Below are 19,807 nucleotides of genomic sequence, written 5' to 3'. Positions count from 1 at the left end.
TGTCCTGGGATTAAAGGTGTGTACCACCATGCCTGGATTTAAGCTTTTCTTCACCTAGAACTTGCTCTGTCTCAGGCTGGCCTTGAAGTCAGAGATCTGCTTGTCTTTATCTCCTGGGATAACACACACACACACACACACACACACACACACACAAAATGGTCTCTAGGCCACACATTCAAATTCTCCACTGAAACCTCTTGGGCCATGTCTGCACAATTCAAATCACTCCCAGTAACAAAGTCTTCCACATTCCTACTAGGATATCCCATTAAGCCCCATTTAAAACATTTTCAACTGCTTTCCAGATCTAAAGTCCCCAAATCCATATTTTTCCAAACAAAAGCATGGTCAGGTCTATCACAGCAATACCCTAGTTCCTGTTACCAACTTCTGTCTTAGTTAGGGTTTTATTGCTTTGAACAGACACCATGGCCAAGGCAACTCTTATAAGACAACATTTAATTGTGGCTGGCTTACAGGTTCAGAGGTTTAGTCCATTATCATTAAGGTGGGAACATGGCAGCATGATGCAGGCTGAGCTGAGAGTTCTACATCTTCATCTGAAGGCTGCTAGCAGATACTGGCTTCCAGGTAGCTAGGATGGGGGTCTTAAATCCCACACCCACAATGACACAACTACTCCAAGAAGGCTACACCTTCTAATAGTGTCACTCTCTGGACCAAGCACATACAAACCATCAGAGCTGGGAAATACGTGCAGATAAACCTGTGCTGCAGGCTGCTGATGGTGACCCCCAGGCATGGGGGGTGCTGACGGTGACCCCCAGGCATGGGGGGTGCTGATGGTGACCCCCAGGCATGGGGGCTGCTGATGGTGATCCCCAGGCATGGGGGGTGCTGTCGGTGACCCCCAGGCATGGGGGCTGCTGACGGTGACCCCCAGGCATGGGGGCTGCTGACGGTGACCCCCCCAGGCATGGGGGCTGCTGATGGTGACACCCAGGCATAGGGTGCTAATGGTGACCTACCACGTAGTGCCTGTAGGGCCATCAACAGGGACCAGCTACCAATCTACAAACACAGATGAGAAGGGTGGAAAGAAAAGTCTGGTGGTACCTGCTGGAATCCCCCCTGCTGGGACCCCAATTTCCAGAGACTGAGGAGGGGGCCTTACAAGTGGGAAGTTGAGGTATGGAACAATATATGAGATAGTCCAGGGCAACTCAGACCCCATCTTAGCAGAGGAAGATGGGGAGGCCAGAGGACAAGAGGGTTTCAAGGCATAGCCTTCCTTTTTCTTGTTTATAACACTAGGCAATGTTCCACCTGAGCCTCCCGACCCTCACTGGGGGATTCTGGGTAGGAGTAGTCCTCCTTCCACTCTCCCCCCCCACCCCCACCCCTCAGCTACACTCCCAGCTTCTAGGTTATGGATCTGCAGTCCAGTCTTGGTCAGGATCTTCAGAGCCATAAGGTTGAATCTGAGGTCCCTGAATGTCCTTTGAGGTTCATGACCTGCTGCTTCTCCAGTAGAAGCTAGGAAGCTGGAGTACTCCTGACGTGGATCACACCCAGTCTTCTCTCGTGCATATGTCAGGTGTGCAGCCTCCCCACAGACCCTGACCAGCCAGTCGCAGATAAACCCGGGTTGCACTCACATCCTTCTGGTTACTATGGTTCACAAGAAATGTTTTGTTAAAACTAGTTCTACTTTCATTCATGTATCTTCCTACATCCACATGAGTGCAGTGCCCTTTAAGGCCAAAAGAAGGCACAAGGTCCCTTGACTCTGAGTGCTGGGAGGACAATCAGGTCCGGCCTTTTAGCTGCTGAGCCTAGACTATCAGGAACTTTATCCTGCTTCCCACCCCGTCGGTCCCTGAGTTGACTGCTGGCTTCCTCACCAAGCCCAGCTCTCCCTCAGGTGCCCGTCCTTCTCTAGTTTATACACTCCTATGTATGCTTCAGAACCCTCTAGGTAGCAGTTTACTTCTACCCCTTTGGAGGGCTCAAATATAAGATATCCTGCATATCAGATATTTACATTACGATTGACAACAGCGGCAAAAAGCACAGTTATGAAGTAGAAATGAAATAATTTTATGGTTGGGGGTCACCACAACATATTAAAGGGTCTCAGCGTTAGGAGGGTGGAGAAGCATTGCTCTAGGGGTTCATCTACTTCTCCCTCCCTGTAGCCTAGCTGTGTGTCAGCAGGAATAGGCAGCTCACACAGCCCTGGAGATGAAATGCACAGTAGGTATCAGCACCTCCTTCCCCCTTCCCCATCCTTCCCGGTCTGGACCGGAAAGAGGATTCCTCTTTATTTTGTTAGAAAACTGTTTATTTAAAGAATACTAAAGGCCAGGGCCTGCTTGTGGACGGAGAAGGGACGAGTTGGCTGAGCCAGGCTGAAATGGGGGTTCCTGTCCACGGAGTCTAGCCTGCGGGAGCCGGCAGAGGCAGGAGAGCAGGCGGTCCCCAGCACTAGGAACCTCAGCAGCTGACGAGGTACATCCCTGCGGGGATAGAACAGCACTGGGGCTTGCGTGAGCTCCCCCTCCCGACTCCCCACCCCACCCTGCTCCTCCAGCCCCAAAGCGCAGCAACTACCTGTAGCGAATCTCCGCTTCACCAGGGACATGCGGTAGCCACCACCTAGCAGCTCCAGGTCCAGGCCAGACAGCGTGGCGCCCTCACTGGTGAATTGCGCGGCCACGGGGCTGGGAGTGCTGGGCCCCGACTGTGGCTGCCAGCTGGCTGACAGGTGGCCTGAGCCTAAGGGGTGAGGGGTCAGCCTCGACTAAATCAGACCTCGTGCACCCCTCGCCTAGACCCCGGGTCCAGGATGCACTCCTGCCACAGGCTCTTTGCACAGGGTGGTCCTGTTTCCTGAGAAACCCCCTCTGGGATTCGTCAGTTCCCACGAACTATGTCCAGTTTTAACAATTTGCCCACCCACGATTTCTCCCACGCAGCAGCCCTCATAAGAGCTGTGACTCACCCCCTGCCTCACACACATCTGGAAGCTTCCACGTGAACCTCTTTTCTTCTGTGTTCCTGGTGGCAAGGAATCTGGGTCAGACTCGACAGAGAGGACTCTGGCAGTCAGTTAATTGTGTAGCCTCTGCAAACCCATGCCCAGCCAAGCCTCAGTCTCCCCACCCGTGCAGGGGTGTATCGTGGCACAGCTATCCCAGGGCTCTTGTTGGCCAGCTTGTATGTTCCCAGCTGGGCAGGGTGGCTCACCAGGTGGCCGCAGGCTGCAGCCGCACACTGGTCACCGGCTCCCCCACGGGCAGGAGGATCTGGACATTAGTGAGTGGCGTGGACACAGCAGTGGCACCCGCGCGGTAGCTGTACTCCACTGAGACTCGCGTGAGTGTGGGCCCGCACTGCCAGTGGGCGCTCATTTGCAGGGGCACTGACTCAGGTCCAGGGCGGGAGAACTTAGGAATGAAAAGACAGAGGTGGCTGGGCGACATAGCCACGGTCGGTCACAAGGGCTATGCTGCTCCCAGCCTAGTCTAAGCAATGTGCAACCACCAGGATCATACATAGTACCGCGAGTGGCCAGCAGAGAGCAGGAGAGCGCAGAGGACTATCTATTATTTGCATTATTTATGTAACCCGCCCCCGCCCCGCCCCGCCCCCGCACGGCCCCACCTGGTACCGCAATAGCACCAGGTTGTAGTAGGAGGCGGTGGGGTTCTGCTCAGCCTGGTGCTGTAGGGCCTCCGTCAGCGCTGCCATATTCAGCCAGAAGTCTTTGGTCTCCGGGTCACTCTGGGAGGGGTCACTGTAGAGACAGGGACAGAATATCCTCACCCCTCGGGAGACGCTCTCCCACTCTAGACTGGGCTGCCGTGGGTGCAGTAGTAGGTCCAGAGAGGAACAGCCACTTGCCCCATGCTACACAGCAACTAGCAGGGGGCGCTATAGGCATTTTAAGGCCCTGGGCCCCTGGCTCCACTGACATCTGGGACCCTCTCCCACGGCCCATGCAAGGCACCTGAAGATCAGGTCAGCGTTGGGCTGGAAGTGTTCTACAGGGGCCGTGTTCACCAGCCGGAAGCTGAGGACAGGTGGTGGTGGGGTGCCACTGAACACACGCACAATGCCCGCAGGGAAGGTCATGGTTAACTCCCCGGTGACTCGAGCCAGGCAACTAGGAAACCAGGGACAGTATGGGATCAGGGCTCCGCTTGGCACCGGTTCTGAACCCTCCTGGTTATACTTGCAGCTAAAGCTCCTGTGGGGCTCTGATTATTCCCAGCATCGTCTTCCCAACTTCTTACTCTTCCTTCCCTGCCTGGCAAGATGAATTTCTCCAACCCAGCCTACATGTAAGTACTAATGAAAGTATCATCCCTAGATCCCTTTCTCCTGGGCCACCAGGAGTCCCAACCTAGAATCAACTGGGTGTTCTGAGCGTCCCTAGCGTGGGTGTAGAGTCTAACACTCTACTCTTCTTTGTGGCTTAACGCTAATGTCTCCTCTTGCATATGGCAACCCCAGGGAGGGCAAGCCAGCTTCAGAGCCCCCAGTTCACCCTTGACCTGTCTCCACTACAAGACCCTTTAGCTCAGTGCCGATGGGCTCCTTAGAATGGCCTCAGGATTGCTAGCCTCACACAAAAGCCCTCTGGTTGACCCCACACTTGCCATCACTGCCTACCTGGGGCTGTGGCCACGGAAATAGGCATGAACATACTCAGTGAAGGCTGTGGCCACGGGCAGGGTGTCCTGAGATCCCAGGACCACTGGGCTGGGGCCACGGGAGATGCCTGTGGGAAGCTTAGGGTCAGAAGCAGGGCAGGCCTCACCCACTCTGATATCATCCCAGACAAAGAAGGGGCCCGAGGCTCCAAGGATCCCCACAAACCGTGTCCCATCTGGGTGGAGAAGCTAGGCCGATCAGGGGGGATGGTGGGGGCAGAGGATCCCAGTGGGGATGGGCTGAGCGACCGGCACTGGAGGACAAGAGAGAATGGGGCTGTGAGCTACCCAAAGCTGTCCGCAGGGGCAGCTTCTGGCCTCTTCCCAACCTGGAGTCATCAGCCTATCACCCACCAGGTCCCCATTGCTCCTGGTGAGTGGGCAGGACACTTTTCTGGACCGTGGTCTTCTCAGTGTAGCAGCTAGGCCCTCCCTGGTGGGGTCAGCCGGCGTCAGTGAATCTAGAGGAAGGACATGGCTGGACTGAGACTCCCAGGAGTTGGGAGTATTAACCCTCAAGAAGAGACAATGTTTCAAGGGTTTCTGGCTAATACCCTAGGCCCCAGATGTGCTCAGATGGGTAAGGGAGGGTGCTGTTGTTACTGGGTCTGTACCAGGAAGGACTGATGGGTTAGGAGGTGGGTAAGCCACAGATCTGGCGAGTCAGAGTGACAGAGTCCCCCACATCAGCCGTGCCTCTGTCGGTAACTCTGATGTCCCACCCTCTTAGCTCTGTCAGCATCCAGATTCTTTCCCTTGCATGCCAGCTAGCTGCCTGAGTTGGCTTCCTGCTTCAATGACATCTCTATCCATTGGTGGCCACAGGATCCACCTGCACTTTGTTCAGCACAGGTGTTTAAGCTCACCCCCCTCCTCATGGGGACCAACTTAACATTACCCTCCTGCCCCAGGGCCTTTGCTCAGTCATCAGATGGTACCCCCTAAGGAGGCCTCCATCTGTGCCCAGCTTGCATGGGACACCTGCTGGGTTCCAGCTTACCTGCACCTCCCTCAGGCCCCCAGGGACCTGGCGAGGGTGCACGGGGCATTAGGCCCCTGGGCTCGGGGTGCTGTGCCCTGCAGGTGGGTGGGCTCTGCGGGGTGCCTGGCCGGGGGACCCAGGGCTCAGGTGACGGACCAGGGGCAGCATGCGACGGAGAGTCCAGGCCCGAGTCCTCCACATTCTCCGGAGATGAGGACGAGAAAGGAGACGGGCTGGATGTGAAGCCCAGGCTGCTGGAGCCTAGGAAGGAGGGCACAGTCAGAGGTCACCGTAGTCCATGCCTAGTTGTCACCGCCAATGTCCGCAGACCCTCCACTCTGTCCCTGCCCCCTAGCTGAGCCTCCATGACTCCCATTCCAACCAAATCCCCACCCAATATGGCCTTCTGCCCCTCCTGCTGTGCACACCCCCTCTACCTGTGAAGTCATCGTGGTCAAAGGCGGACTCCAGCGGCGGCCCAAAGAGGCTCTTGGACAGTGGCTCCTCCGAGGCTGGCGGCTTCTCTGCACAACTGGGAACAGCGACAGGAGCGAGTTCGAGCTTGCTACCTTCCCACAGGCTGTTCCTGTTCCCAGCGCATGACTGCACCCGCAAATCCTAGGCCTTTCGGGTTCAGTAGTTACTTCTTCCCCCAGGACCCTGCCTACGCAGCATGGCCACATCCCCCTCATCCCTGCATCGGGAATTTTGACCCTTGTCTACAGGCTTCCCAGAGCCAGCGCAGCACAAGTACACGGCGGGCACTTAATAAGTATCCAAGAGCGGGACCTTAGGCCAGGGTGAGGGAACTAGAGGCAAGGACTTAGGGCCCATCTGCCTGCTCCATCATGTCCCGGTGAGACTCACCTGCCAGTGCGTGGGGCCGACCGAGGTCTCTGTGGCTTCCCAGAAGTGTCCCCTAGGACGGACAAAGCCTTGAGTTTCTGTCCCACTAGGACCATAGCTGGTATTTGCCAGCCATAGGCCCAAGGTGATTAGCAAAGGGACTGAGCTGGCGGTAGCTCCGTGCATCTGTGTGGCCCAGGCTAGCTGAAAATCCTGCCTCTGCCCCTGCCCCTGCTAGCACGTAAGTCCCGCTTGGCTCTAGGTCTGGCCCTGCTGCCAGTCCAGCTCCCGTCGTGTAAAGATGCTGCTTTGTAGAAAAGGCAAGCAGCTCAGCAGCCATCTCCAGCTAACTCTAACTCGCAGCCATTCAAGGAATTACTCAGTTCCCTCCAAGGCACTTCCAAACCCAGGCAGGCTAGCTACTCACGTGATGAATGACGTTTCATGGTGCCCTGCGGAACAAAATCAAGAGTCAAGCAACATTAGGCGCAGCTGCATCCAGTTGTACCCCCGTGCCCACACGCTAACAACCCCCACCTCACCCCTGGGCCTGGAGGGAGGATGAGGCTGCCAGCCGTGGCCCTGAGCTGGGCAGCTGCAGCCTCAGAGCTGCAGGCCACGGCGCGGGTCGGGGCGGGCTTGATGTGAACATAGAACTTTCTAGGCTCCTCGTCGTCAAAATCAGAGTCACTAGAGGAGAAGCGTAGGGGCTCAGCCCCATGTGGATCGCTGTCAAGGAACCAGCCCTGAAGCTGACCACATTCCTCCCACCCAGAGGTCCTGTACAGTATGCCCAGCCACTAAACCACAACACTGGTGCCCTTCCTCCAGGATGCTGCCCTGGATTTCCCCCCAGAAAAGTCCATCTGTCTCGTCTGTCTGTCTTTATTTTGAAATAGAATCTCTCTACATAGCCCTGGCTGGCCTGGAACTCACAGACTGGGATCACATTCAGAAATCTGCCTGCCTCTGTCTCCTATGCTAGATTAAGGGACACACCACCACTGCCGGCTCTCAGCCTCCATATCTTTACCATCCTGAAACACACAGGGCAGGTGCCTATACCAGCCCTCTCAGATACACAGAGTCGCCAAAAAGGATATTGTTCTGAGATATATCGGGGCGCACAGTGAAGCCTTCGTCATCTACCTCTGGAGGCACCTGGGGAGAGGTGGGGGTCAGGCTTTATCTTGCCCACTCAGGACCCAGAATATATTCCAGGAATGTAGGCAAATCCAAGGGAGGAAACTGAGGCACAGCGGAGTTCTCAGTCCTTCACATGGGGGCCACAGAGGTGAGATTTGATTCTGAGCCCCGCCCTGGGCCCCTCTTGGCCCCTCCTTCCGGGCCTTGAAGACCAATCCCATCCACCTGCTGCCCCTCCCCACCAGTACTCACCCCTGAGTCAGACTCCAGGAAATCACTGGGGACAAAGGAACAGGGGTGAGTGACCAGAGCCCCTACAGGCTGTTCTATGGTATTATTCCAAGCTAGCCTATAAAGTGGGGGCCTTGGGGCTTCTTTGAGACTGTAGCAGACATCTAGAGGGAGCTGAGTCAGAGATAGCCTCAAACAGTAGAACAGGTGGGAGCTAGACTTGACAATGCAAGGGATCATGGTCAGCCTAAGGCTACAATGGGCCAAGCAGTTTCTGGCCCAGCCTGGGTTAGAGGAAGAATTCTAGATCAGCCTGAAGAATGGCATTATTGGGCTAGCCTGGGACAGGTTTTTCTGGAGTAGCCCAGGCAGAGATGATACTGGGTCAGAGTCATATAGGGGACTTCCATTCTAGCAGGGACAGGATTTTGGGGTATCCTGGACAAGAGTGGAGCACTTCCTCACACAGATGCACGTGGCTCCCGACGGCTCAATCCTGGAAGGCGGAAAGCCTTGGCTCCACGGAGACGTTTCATTGCTATTGACAGAAGGGGGTAGCTGAACTCTGGAAGGTTCTTTCCCTCTCTATTCAGTTCCCCCTCCCACACCCCGGGTCTAGCCTGGGCATCCAGGCCCAGACGTACTTGCCTTCCTGCAGGGCAGCTGAGCTGTATGTATCGAAGTCCAGAGGCCCTGGGGTAGGAGGAGATGGAGATGTCTGAGGGGTAGAACCAGGTCTGCCAGGGATGGCAGCACCCAGACTCCACAATGGAAGCCATGGAGAGGTGAGAAGGGACCTAGCATGGCAGACCTGGGGCTGACAATGTAAAGACAGCAAGGAGCGCTTGGCTTTCCTGGTCACCTGGACCAGGGGACACAGTGTGCCAACAGGGGGTTGTGATCTCCACTGCAGCAAAGAGGAACTGGCTCAGGTGAGTCAGGACATGCGACTAAGGTCACACAGCAAGGAATGAGAAAGGACACAAGCCCAGCCTGGCTATAAAACTCTCAACAAAGATGTTTGTGCCTAGTGCCTTCAGTGGCTTTCTTACACTATGGAGGTGGCAAGAAACAGCCAAACCTTTGAGCTGACCTTTCATAACCCCCCTTGGGAATCAGGTCTAGGAAGCCAATATGTGAGAGCAGCCATCAGGCGCCTTCTGGGGGATCTAGAACTGCACTGCCCTATTTTTGTAAAGAAGAAACTGAAGATCAGAGAAGTCCTGATGTCACTCACCAGGCTTCTCGCGCCCGGTGCCCTTGCTCTCCGCAAATTTCCTGAGGAGCATGTCCACCGTCACATTTTCCACATTCTGCTTAAATTCCTCATGCACCTGGGTAGGGGGAGGTGTGAGGGGCGGGGCATGAGTGGATGAGGCCCCGGTGGTGTGACATGAGGGCAGAGCCTCTCACTTGCCCAGCTTACATTTGTGGCCCATTCTCACCTGCCCAATTTGCACATGGGTGTCCTCTACAGAGTGTGCATAGGAGCCCAGCAAGGCCTTCATGTGCTGCAGATGTGCCTCCTCCATGGCCTGAAAACGCTGAGGTGGGAGGGGTATGTGACCAAGCTAACCAATCCAATCAGCCCAGCTCCTGTCTGCTCTGACTGGTTTAGAGAAGCTTAGCATTTTTGATGCAAGTCACAATCTTTATGAGTTCAAGGACCAGCCCGGTCTACATAGTGAGACCTGTCTCATGAAAAGAAAAATCACCCTGCTGGATTAGAGATATTCTATGCTTCACACACACAAACCTCCCAGTACATCCTCTGTCAGGCTAGGAGTTCCTAGAAAGCAGTGACCAATGGCAGAGATGATAATTTAACTAATGACACCATTGGAATGCCTGGATCCAGCCTGATGCCACTGCACTCATTGATCAAGGATGTTTTCACTTTAGTAAACCCATATATATAATCCGTTTAAACAAGGACTTCTACTTTCTTTCTCAGAATGCCCAGGCTAACCTTAAATTCTCTCTCTCTCTCTCTCTCTCTCTCTCTCTCTCTCTCTCTCTCTCTCTCACACACACACACACACACACACACACACACGTATATACACATTTGAAATATATATATATGTGTGTGTATATATATATACATACATATACATACATATACATACATATACATATACATATATAATCTTGAATGCCTGATCCTCTTGCCTTGAGTCCTAACTGCTGGGTAACAGGTGTGTGTTACCATAGCCATATCTTGGCTTCTCAGCCCATGACTCTTAAGCTCCTACAGCTGAGAGACAGGCTCCTCCAAGGATGGGGCGCCCCAGCAGGGACTGTGAAATCTACAGGGCGGAGCGGGCTTCTCACCAGGGCTGAATCAAGCATCTTGATCTCAAAGTCGGCTCGGGCTGAGTTGTATTTATCCACAGAGCGCCGCAGGCTGTCGGCAGCCTTCTTGCTTTTGGTTTCTGCCTAGAAACCATAGATGGGGGACAGTCAGGTGGCTTTACCACCCTGCCAGTGTAGTGCCTATCACTTTGTGGCATGCTCTCTCTTTCTCTCTCTCTCTGGTCACGAGACCAACAAACCTTGTCCATCTCCTTCTGGCTGGTGTTCTCTCTACGCAGCCTTTCCAGGTCCATGCAGCGGCTCAGGTAATTCTCGCGAGACTTTGGCAGGAGCTGTCCGACGCCTGACAACATCTGCACTGCATCCACAGTGCCTAGAACTTCCTCCTTGCACTGTGGTGGGATGAGGAGGCAAGCAGGGAAGGAGTGTGGCTTGGGGATGGAACCCTGCCTAGGATTTCCCCCCAACCCCTGGAGAGGCTGGGTTGTGGCTCTCATGCATGCTCTTCTGGGCCCATCCATACACACTAAGTTACAGATGTGTACACAAGCTCATCTGGGGTCCCGGGAGCCCCAGTGCCCCTGCATACCTGCTGGGGCAGCCCATTACCTTCTTGTGGGTCTTGAGCTGCTCCTCGCCGTAGCGCAGCACATCCTTAAGGAGATCGTGTAGCTTCCGAGTCAGCTCCAGGTGGCACAGTGCCAGTTTGTCCGAGGACACACGGAAGACCTCCCAGAGCGGGGCAAAGGTCCTGGGGACAGGCAGAGTCCAGCTCATCTGATAACCCAGGGGCCCCTCACACACAACACAGCCGTCATTGCTGATATGGAACTTGGCAGTTGTGTCCATCTGGTCCCAGGCCAAGGTCACTTGAGTGTCCCTCACCCATCCAGCTGCACTCACCCCATGGGGGTCCCGTTGCTGGCTAGCTTCGAGAGTTTGGCCATGGCCTTCGAGTATGTCTCCTCGATGTTGGCCCTGGGTCAGAGAAGGGGCAAAGAGCAGATTACAGTACCCGGAGAAAGAAAGGCCTTTTCCTGCCTCAGTTTTCCCATCTCTACAGCTTGCTCTCAAGAAAGAGTTCCAAGTTGACGGGATAATTGTTTCCCTTGGGTAATTTTGTATTTCCTTAAGTAATATTTTTATTTTATTTAGCTGTTTTTTGTTGTTGTTTATTTTATTTTATTTTGGCACAGGAACTGGCCATGTGTGTGGCCTAGATGGGCCTCAAACTCATGGTAATTCTCTGGCCTCAACTACCCCTAATGCCGGCAATATACATATTTTCACTTCTGATGCTAGCACTCAGGATCATAACTCTCTCCCTGTGAGTAGTGATCTTCATTTCAGTAGAGGAGACATCAGACCCCTGGGGCATGATTTAAAAGGGGCATGCAGCCCTGTGCAATGGCTCAGTGGATGAAGGTGCTTGCAGCCCAGCCCAGTGACCTGAGTTCAAACCCCAGAACACACATGATGGAAGCAGAGAACCAGGTCCTCTGCCTGTCACATGCCCGTCATGACATGCGCACAGACCCTCTACACAGACAAGTTCAAAATAGAAAGTAAAATAAAGATAAGCAGAGGCATCTCGAGGCAGAAGTGGGCCTGCGGGATTGGAGGAACTGGGATGAACAACAGGTCATTTGATTCTCAGAACCCCAGAAGATCTGTGGGAAGCTGCAAATGCCAGCCCACAAAGATCTGCCCCCTTGACCCTTCCTGGAGTCCCAGGGAAGGTTCTTTGAGGGAGAGCTCTGGTGGGCGTGTCCCAGCACCCAGTCTCCGAGTGGGTGTGGCCTCGGCTCACCTTTCCCTAATGAAGTCAGCCAGCTCCTTGGTGGCCACAGGACCCTGCTTCACACAATGGTAGAGGACCTCAAAGCCATGGTTTTTGTCACCCTGTAAGGAATGAGAGGAGATGTAGAAGTCAGAGAAGGGCATTTAGGTTGCCTAGCAACACAGACCAGCCTCGGAGACCAAGGAGCCAAATGGCTGTAGAGATGGAGGAGAGACCTAACCAATCAGTAGGCTGCATTTCCCCACTGGCTTGAGGGAAGCATCCTTGAGACCTCCACTTCCTGGGTCTCTGTGTGGCCAGAGGTCCACTTAATGTGTCTTCCTTCATCGTCCTCCATCTCATTTTCTGAGTCAGAGTCTCTTACTGAACCAGAAACCCATAATTAAAGCCCCAGAGATCTGTCTCCCTCCAACTCCCCAGTCCTGGGGTTATCGCCAGCTTTTTACATGGCTGCTGGGGTCTTAAAATGAAATCCTGATACTTGCAATGACAAGCACTTTTCCTACCAAAGCCAAGAGAGGGACAAACCCATGTCAGCCTCAGGCCCAAATGTCCCAGCCACAGCCCACCATTCCTCACTTTAGAGTCATTGTTATCAGTAGCTCCCACTGTCCATTAGCTGCCCCAAAAGTCCTTAGGGTATTTTCTCCCTCCCCCCCCCCTCCGCCCCAGCTTCCCTACAGACCATTCCACAGCTCCATAGCTACGCAGAGCTTCAGCCTCCTGACAGGGTAATGATCTGTTCCTCCACCCCTTATTTTCTCTCTTCCAAGTGCAATGGGCCACTTGGGGCAGTGGCTGCACCTCTCTGAGCCTTAATTCTGTCGTGTGAGAAAAATAGAGGCGATGATGGTAGCAGCTGCCACACAATGGCTTTATGAGTGAGATGCGTCTGGCACTTTGCTAGACACACAGGCCTTCTGGGTAATAATGAGGGCTCTACACACAGCTCCCACTGAGCCCACCTGCTGCTGCTGGGGATCCTGGGTGAGGCTGCACCAGGCACTGCCGCCTAGGGCATTATCTGGGGCTAACACAGAGCCACCCACTGGCCCAGTTCCCAGACCTGGCAAGCCCTTGGCACTTTCTGTCTCCACAGAGTGGGCAGGCAGCAAGGGTCTGAGGAGGGACTTCCAGGGACTGTGTCTCTGATCACAACTCCTGGGTGACAGCCAAAGGACATTCTAACACGGTTTGATATCTACTGCTTAAACATCTGCCGTAGCTCCTCAGTGCTCTCTAGGCTTTTGACCTGGACTTACCTCAAAGGAACTGGGGCACACCAATACCAGTCAGCATTGGGCTCTCAGTGAGGAGCTGGGCATGTGGCTCATGAGTGGAACCCCTGCCTAGAATCCTCCAGTGAGGGGCAGGGGGTGTGGCTCAGGGGTAGAGCCCCTGCCTATTACATGTGAGGCCCTGAGTTCTATCCCCAGCAGAGCAAAACCAGAAAAGGATTCCTATATATCAGCCACAGACCTATGTCCCACAAGATGCAACTTTCATTCATTTCCTGTCCTAGGCACACTGAGGCTGGTTGCCCAGCCCCTTCCTAGGGAGAACCTCTGAGCCAGTAGGATCCTGAATCAACGGTCTGAGCCCCTTTCAGCCATGCTATCTTGGGGTATGCATGGGAGGGAAGTTGGGGTGGCTTCTATTTTCTCTTCGCTCATTGACTTCTCCCCCCGCCCCCCGTTTTTCACACCTCGTGGAATATAAAACACTGACAATTCACTGAGGTGCTACTGCCACCCCTCCTAAATGTGGGTGTCTCTTGGGCTGCTGCTGCAGGACAGAGGTTCCATGTAGCCCAGAGGACAAACACCTCCAGGGGGACACTCAGCCATTCAGAGGCCATGGGAGAATATGAGTCTTAGGGAGAAGCCTGAGCCCTGCAGGTGGCAAGGGATGGTGGGCCCTTTAAGAAAGCAGAGGCAAGTTAAGAAGAGCTCCAGCTGGGGAGGGAGTGGGGATTGTTGCTAGGGGCAACGGGTTGCTTAGCAACCAGCTACCACTTTGCAAGCTGTGGGCCTACCAAGGAGGAAGGGGCTTTTGAGCCTGGTGTCTCTCTGACTCCAGGCTGCTCCTACATCCTTGGTGGCTCTCCAGTTCCCTGGCCAGACCAACCTGGAGGAGACCTCGGTCCTTGACTGCCACCCAGTGTCACACCTCTCAGATAGATTCAGGATATTTCCTGAGGTTGTAATGGCATTTGCACATCCTGAAAAGTAGCCTTCGGGGCTGCAGCAAACTGGGCTGTGGGTTGCACTGAGATGGGCTGAGCTGCAGGATCAGGTTGGCTCTTTAGATCCCCAAGAATGGAAGTGGCTCTCTCAGAGCTCAGATGCAGCTTTGTGAGAGCCTCTCATTCCCAGACCTGGTTTGCAGCAGGCCTAGATGGCCAAGGGTGCAGAGGTCAGGAGGGAGTCAATTTACCCCTTAAAAAACCCCCAAATTCCCAAGATGGAAATAAACATGGAATTTCCCTGGCTGGGTTGGTCTCGATCTGGGAAATTTGGTTTGACCCCAGGTTCGAGGCCAGGTTACTCTGACTTGTTATCTGTGGAAACATGTTCCTCTGCAGCCCAGGCAGGTTTGGAGCTGCCATTCTTCTGCCTCAGCCTTCCTCAGTCTGCAATCCCAGGTGTGTACCCCCACACCCAGCTTTGTACTGCTGTACTGTGTGATTCTCAGAACACACATGCTGCTCTGGGCTGAGTTCTCAGTGCATTAATCTGTTCTTTGCTTAGGGTCAAGGCAATCCGTGATTTAACCTCTGTCTTTCATCTGCCTAGTCTCCCCTTGACCATAAAAGTCCTTCTATCCCTTTGTGAGCTCCCACAGAAATGATAGCAAAGAACAAAACAGAAGAAACAGCGGATCTTACCCAAAAATGTTCCCCAAAATAGGACATCCTGGTGGCCTCTGTCCTGCGTCTGTCTGAAAAGAGAGGTAGGGCGGAGGGCTTGGGCCATAACCAAGGGCCTGAGTAGGGAAACTCCAAACACCTTCCCTGTTACAGGGACTAAGGGAGTGAAGGCCCAGAGCAGGAGCAAGTCCAGCCTTAGTCCTGTAGCCCTAGGCAACAGGAACACATGGGGCTGGGCTGGGACAGGGGGACAGGGGGACAGGAGCTGGAGGGGAGGGAGTAGGTGGGGTTTTAAAGCATGGATTTGTGGGGCCAGAGTGGTATTGGATGAACTGAATTATAGACGATGGTTCTGGGCCATTTCAGATGTAGGGAAACTGAGTCACACCCCAAAAGGAGAAGCTATTTGCCAAGGTCAAATGGCAGGAAGGGACAGTGGATTTTGTGACTGAAACAGTGGGGTGGTTTCTGTGGGAACAGTCTCGGCATGATGAGCCTGGGAGGGCAGGGTCCCCTTGGGCATCACGGTCAGTTCCCACATCAGGGGCCCCAGGAATACCAACCACTGCTCAGAGGCCACTGCTCACCTGGCTCCAATTCACTCAGCTCTGTGCCTCAGTTTCTCCATCTGTAGGAGACAGAACACCCAGAGAAGGTTTAGCTAGAGACTCCAGGTCACTTTGTATAGGGGTGGGGCTAAGCAGCAGCAGAGGGATGTGTAGAATCCTGGGCACAGGGAGGCTCGCTGTCATAGGAGCCTGTCTGTTCTCATCCATACTTCATGAGCTGCTGGGCTGTGTGGTGACAGCTGGAGCCCAGGAGGCCCAGTGACAGATGAGACGGGGCAGCTGACCACAGGACCACAGGAACACAGGACCGGACCACCCAGGTCCCACTGGGAGGGGACTCACTTAGCCCTTAGCTTCAGTTTACCTAACATTGAAATTAGCTGCCCCCTTTTTTTCTCTGTAGCCCAACCTGGTCTAGAACTCTGGGTCCTCCTGCCTCAGCCTCTGCAGGGACTCAACTGCATGTCACTGCACCTGACTGGAGCTGATGGGGAGCAGGGACCTGGGCACAGGCTCCCCTGGGCCAGCCTAGAGAGGCAATGTGTCCCAAATACAGGAAGGATGCTGGGGACTTTAGGTTCAACAGGAGGGATCTGGCAGCTGGGGTCCTTCAGCAGATGATGATGATTTCATTTTCCAATGGAGCCCTCCAGCCTTGGCTTGGGCCAGGCCTCTCTTGTGTAAAACAGACTGATACTCTAGGGTGGAAAACAGCAAATGTCCATATTGGGAGGTTTTTGTTTGATTTTCTTTTAAAAGCAGAGCCATACCCTGTATCCCAGGCTGACTGCTAACTCAGGGTTATCCTTTTGCCTCAGTTTCCCAAGTATTGGGGTGACAGGTTGGAGCATTACACCCACCTTTCCCTGCTTATCCTGGTGTCTAGCTGGGACCAGGCAGCCTATCTGAACCCCCTAAAGTGTCCTGGGGGACCAGGACCCTACACCAATGTGGCAGCTTAATCTTTATATAAGTAAAATCCATGTCCCCTGTGAACCAAGCCCTCCTGCACACATGCCTGGGGACCACGCTGGGTAGATGACAGTTGTCTTCGTCATCTTGGCCAACAGTCTCCCGGAAGCCATCAATGTCCCCAGAGCTCATGTTAGACAGCACCTTGCTCCCCTCCACCCCAACATAAAAGCCACTCTCAGGGGGCATACTTCATGCTGTTCCCTACCCCACCTGGCTAGATACCAGCTATCAGGGCCATGACCACCCATCTGGCTCTACCCAGCAGCCCTTGATGGGCCACAACCTGCACCCAGATCAGGGCTGCCCGCCTGAAGAGTGGGGCCAAAGATAGGCCCAGAGGCTGCCACCTGGCCAGGAAGTGACAGACCGACCGTTGGCCCCAGACCCGGAGCCACAGCTGTGGGATAACTTCCTGTTCTGAGGAGACAAAGATTGGGGTCAAACTCACCGATGGGCACTGAGAGTTGGGGCCCCTGAAGGATGGGGTAGGCACCGGGAGGCTATGACCCCTGACACTTCCGCCAGCACTAACTGGAGGCCTCTGTGTCTGGGGGAGGACAGGAAGCCTGGCCCGCCCTGCCTGCCACCCAACCGTCACCTCCCCGCCCAGCATCCCTGGGACCTCCCCATCGTCACAGGGCAGCCACACAAATGGGGGAGGTGAGGGAGCAGACTGGAGGTGACATGATCATTACCAGAGAGACAGACAGACAGCCACAAGTGTCTACCTTGGCCCGTGCTAGGTCACTATGCCTACAAAACCAAGGCTTGAAGACAGGTAAAGCCTCACCCTCAGAAAGGGAAACTCAAATATTCTTACAATTACTTTAGGATCAACCATTAAAGTTTGTTTTTAGAAATGGTCTCAAGTAGCCGAGGCTGGCCTCGAAATTCACTATGTAGCAGAGGATGACCTCACATTTTTGATCCTCCTGTCTCCTCCTCTGGGTGCTAGGGTGATGGTGTGTGCCATCATGCTTGGCTTCGGTATGTAAATATTAAGTACTACAAGGTGTCTCTCAGCCCCTTGTTCTTGGGGTTTCGTTTTGTGTTTTTAAAGCCTGTGATTTGGAAAGAAGTTAAAACACCAATAGAGGCCTCTGAAAATGTTTTAGCCTAAGACAGTTTACCTAATATAACCTGGGGCTTTCTGGGCTCTACAATACTAGAATAAGGTCCAGGGACAGACACTGCCCAGAGGCACAGAGCAAGCACCCCATCTCCTGACACCGAGTCCCCAAAACCTGAGGCTTAGGTGGGTGAACAGCACCAGGGAACTGAGCCAGGCAAGATTAGACCAGATCTGCTGCACTCTGGGGGTTGGATACAGGCTGGCTGTGCCCACAGCCATTGATCCCTAGTGTGACCCTCACTGCCTCCCCTCCTACACCAGCCAGAAATCCACAGGGAAACTGAGGCCACTGTGCAAGCCTCCCACTGAGGCATTTCATTTGTCACACATACTTTGAGCACCACTGTGTACCCAAGTCCTTGGGATGCTAGTGACACTGGTCACACCCTTCAAAGACATCTCACTGACTCCTTGGCTGTGACCCCATTTAATGAATGCAATATCATAATTACTATCATAGGAGTGGGTGTTTACAGCGCGCTGTCACTCCTACAACCACCTCTGATCTTCCTACAGACTTTCAGTCCATTTCACAGAAGGCTCAGTCAGTCCAGTCTGGGCACACAAATTTGGGGGTGTCAGGCTTCCTGCCTGGGACTCACCCTACTATCCTGCAAGAGGCAGGGACTAAGACCTGACCTTCTACTTGGGACCCCGCCCAGGAACCAGCCTAGGAACCCTGTTGTAGGTGATGGTATGTGGGTCAGGGTGTGACCTGGGCAGCCACATGGGTGGGACCAGAGTGACAAAGTCTGGGTCTTGATTGGAGGCAGGTCCAGCTTATGGTCGGATAGAAATTGTCTTCTGCTGGCCTTAGGTCTCGCTGCTCCGCCCCAGGCTAGACTGTATCCATCAATCAAAATCATGGTTTGTTTTGTTTATGCTTTTCTAATGAGGCAGAGTCTGTGTATGTAGCCCAGGCTGGCTTCAAGCTGCAGATCTTCCAGCCTCAGCCACCAGAGGATTGTAATGACCACACAAGGCTCAACCCCTTTTAAAGTGCCGAAAATAGAGTCTGCCCTAACATTTGACTAAAGATTGTGGTCCCCATCTGGAGAAAATGGGGCACAGGTGTTGGGAATTTGAGACAGATAGTCTGGCTTCCTCAACCTCTATATTCCGAAGAGGAGACTAAGGATCAGGGAGGTGCTGTCACCTGCCCAAGGTCACCATGAAGCAGGTCCTGCGACGCTGAGGGCAAGTGGAGGGGCAGCCATCCCCGACCTTCTCTGCACCCCATCCTCATTCACCTAGACTATTCTGTCCCTTGGAGCAGATGCCGGCCGCCCCCCTAACAGGGCGCGGGAGTCCCTGGTGCAGGCTCCAGGCCTCTCCAGGCCCCGTTCCCCCGGGAGGGGATCCCGCGCTCCATACTCCAGATACCCCGCAATTCCACCACACTCGCCCTACAGAACCCCCACCAGCCTACCAACCCTAGAGCGGGTGCAAAGGGAAGGAGGAGACCCTCGTTCCCAGGCGAGGAAGAGGGGCAGCGAGGGAGGCGGCCCCCAGCTTAGGGCCAGGCTAGATACCCGGAAGAGAGATTGGGGGTCCTGGGGGGGTCTTAGCCTCCCAGCCCAGGATTGAGAGATGCCATGGAGTGGCGCCCCGCCTTCAGCAGACGGCACCTGCGCTCCGGCCGGGTCAGGATGGAGGCTGCGTCCCCGCCCCGCACCCCGCCCCCGCGTTCTGCACCCCGCACCCCGCACCGGAGCCCCGCGCCGGGGACACTCACCGCCTCTCGCGGCGCTACCTGCGCGCTCCAGACCCGCGCCCCGCCCTCCCCGCGCTCTGCGGAGCGCGCCGCTGGCCCCGCCATGGGTGTGGTCAGGAGGAGCTCCGCCCCGCGGTGCTTCATAAACCCTGCACTGGTTGGCTGAGCCCGGAAATTCATCCGCAGGCTATTTGCATATTTTAAAGTGACAGGAGAAGCTCCTTGATCTCTGCACCTGTCAGTCTCTCGGGAGACTGGGAGGGAAAGAGGGGATAGCTTTTATTAAGTACCTACTGCATACATGGCTCTTTGGAGAACCCCTCCGAGGCTGCGAATGAGGTGACATTTAATATTGAGCCTCATTTTACAAACAAAGGAATCAAGGAACATGGCTAGGAGTTGCTTTGGAGGTCATATAGCAAATCTGGTCTATCCATTCATGTGACATGCCATTTATTTATTCAGGCTGTGTGCTGGCGATGAAGCCAGGCTGCCCCAGCATTAAGCAAGAGCCACATGTCCACTCCACTCCCATATGACAACT

The 19,807-nt window shown here is 54.3% G+C and overlaps 1 protein-coding gene across 3 annotated transcripts; it reads right to left on the bottom strand.

Moving 5' to 3' along the window:
• Window positions 1-1,784: 1,784 nt before the first annotated feature.
• Fcho1 (FCH and mu domain containing endocytic adaptor 1) lies at window positions 1,785-19,366 on the bottom strand. 3 transcript variants are annotated; one of them, XM_021170794.3, is made up of 28 exons: window positions 19,285-19,366; window positions 15,461-15,501; window positions 14,892-14,944; window positions 12,014-12,105; window positions 11,107-11,181; window positions 10,813-10,954; window positions 10,443-10,595; window positions 10,222-10,326; window positions 9,333-9,431; window positions 9,125-9,221; window positions 8,536-8,580; window positions 8,353-8,425; window positions 7,909-7,933; window positions 7,614-7,671; window positions 7,053-7,231; window positions 6,938-6,962; window positions 6,532-6,583; window positions 6,102-6,196; window positions 5,683-5,925; window positions 5,037-5,143; window positions 4,849-4,936; window positions 4,642-4,750; window positions 3,977-4,132; window positions 3,631-3,763; window positions 3,214-3,413; window positions 2,969-3,024; window positions 2,578-2,742; window positions 1,785-2,483 (listed from the first exon to the last, which is right to left on the bottom strand). In XM_021170794.3, the coding sequence occupies exons 3-28, from the start codon at window positions 14,916-14,918 to the stop codon at window positions 2,461-2,463; spliced, it is 2,622 nt and encodes an 873-aa protein (XP_021026453.1). In that variant the 5' UTR covers window positions 14,919-14,944; window positions 15,461-15,501; window positions 19,285-19,366; the 3' UTR covers window positions 1,785-2,460. The 3 variants fall into 3 exon arrangements, with proteins under 3 accessions (XP_021026453.1, XP_029336152.1, XP_085699960.1); XM_029480292.2 differs by lacking the exon at window positions 19,285-19,366 and adding an exon at window positions 16,866-16,961; XM_085843834.1 differs by lacking the exons at window positions 14,892-14,944; window positions 15,461-15,501; window positions 19,285-19,366 and adding an exon at window positions 12,690-12,829.
• Window positions 19,367-19,807: the final 441 nt, after the last annotated feature.

This window comes from Mus caroli, unplaced genomic scaffold (genome assembly GCF_978045245.1).
Source record: "Mus caroli unplaced genomic scaffold, Mus_caroli_1 scaffold_10, whole genome shotgun sequence".
Classification (NCBI taxonomy): domain Eukaryota; kingdom Metazoa; phylum Chordata; class Mammalia; order Rodentia; family Muridae; genus Mus; species Mus caroli.
Note: the sequence above shows the minus strand (reverse complement) of the source record. Positions and strands in the feature narration are given on the sequence as shown.

What these genes read in the sequence shown, in the direction of transcription:
- Fcho1 (XM_021170794.3), bottom strand. Translation starts at nt 14,918, where the DNA reads ATGTCCTATTTTGGGGAACATTTTTGG. An exon ending in CGGGAGCCACGTGCATCTGT is followed by an intron (nt 7,934 to 8,352) that starts GTGAGGAAGTGC and finishes CTTTGTCCCCAG; the next exon opens with TGATTTCCTGGAGTCTGACT. An exon ending in CCCCGATATATCTCAGAACA is followed by an intron (nt 7,232 to 7,613) that starts ATATCCTTTTTG and finishes ACAGCGATCCAC; the next exon opens with ATGGGGCTGAGCCCCTACGC.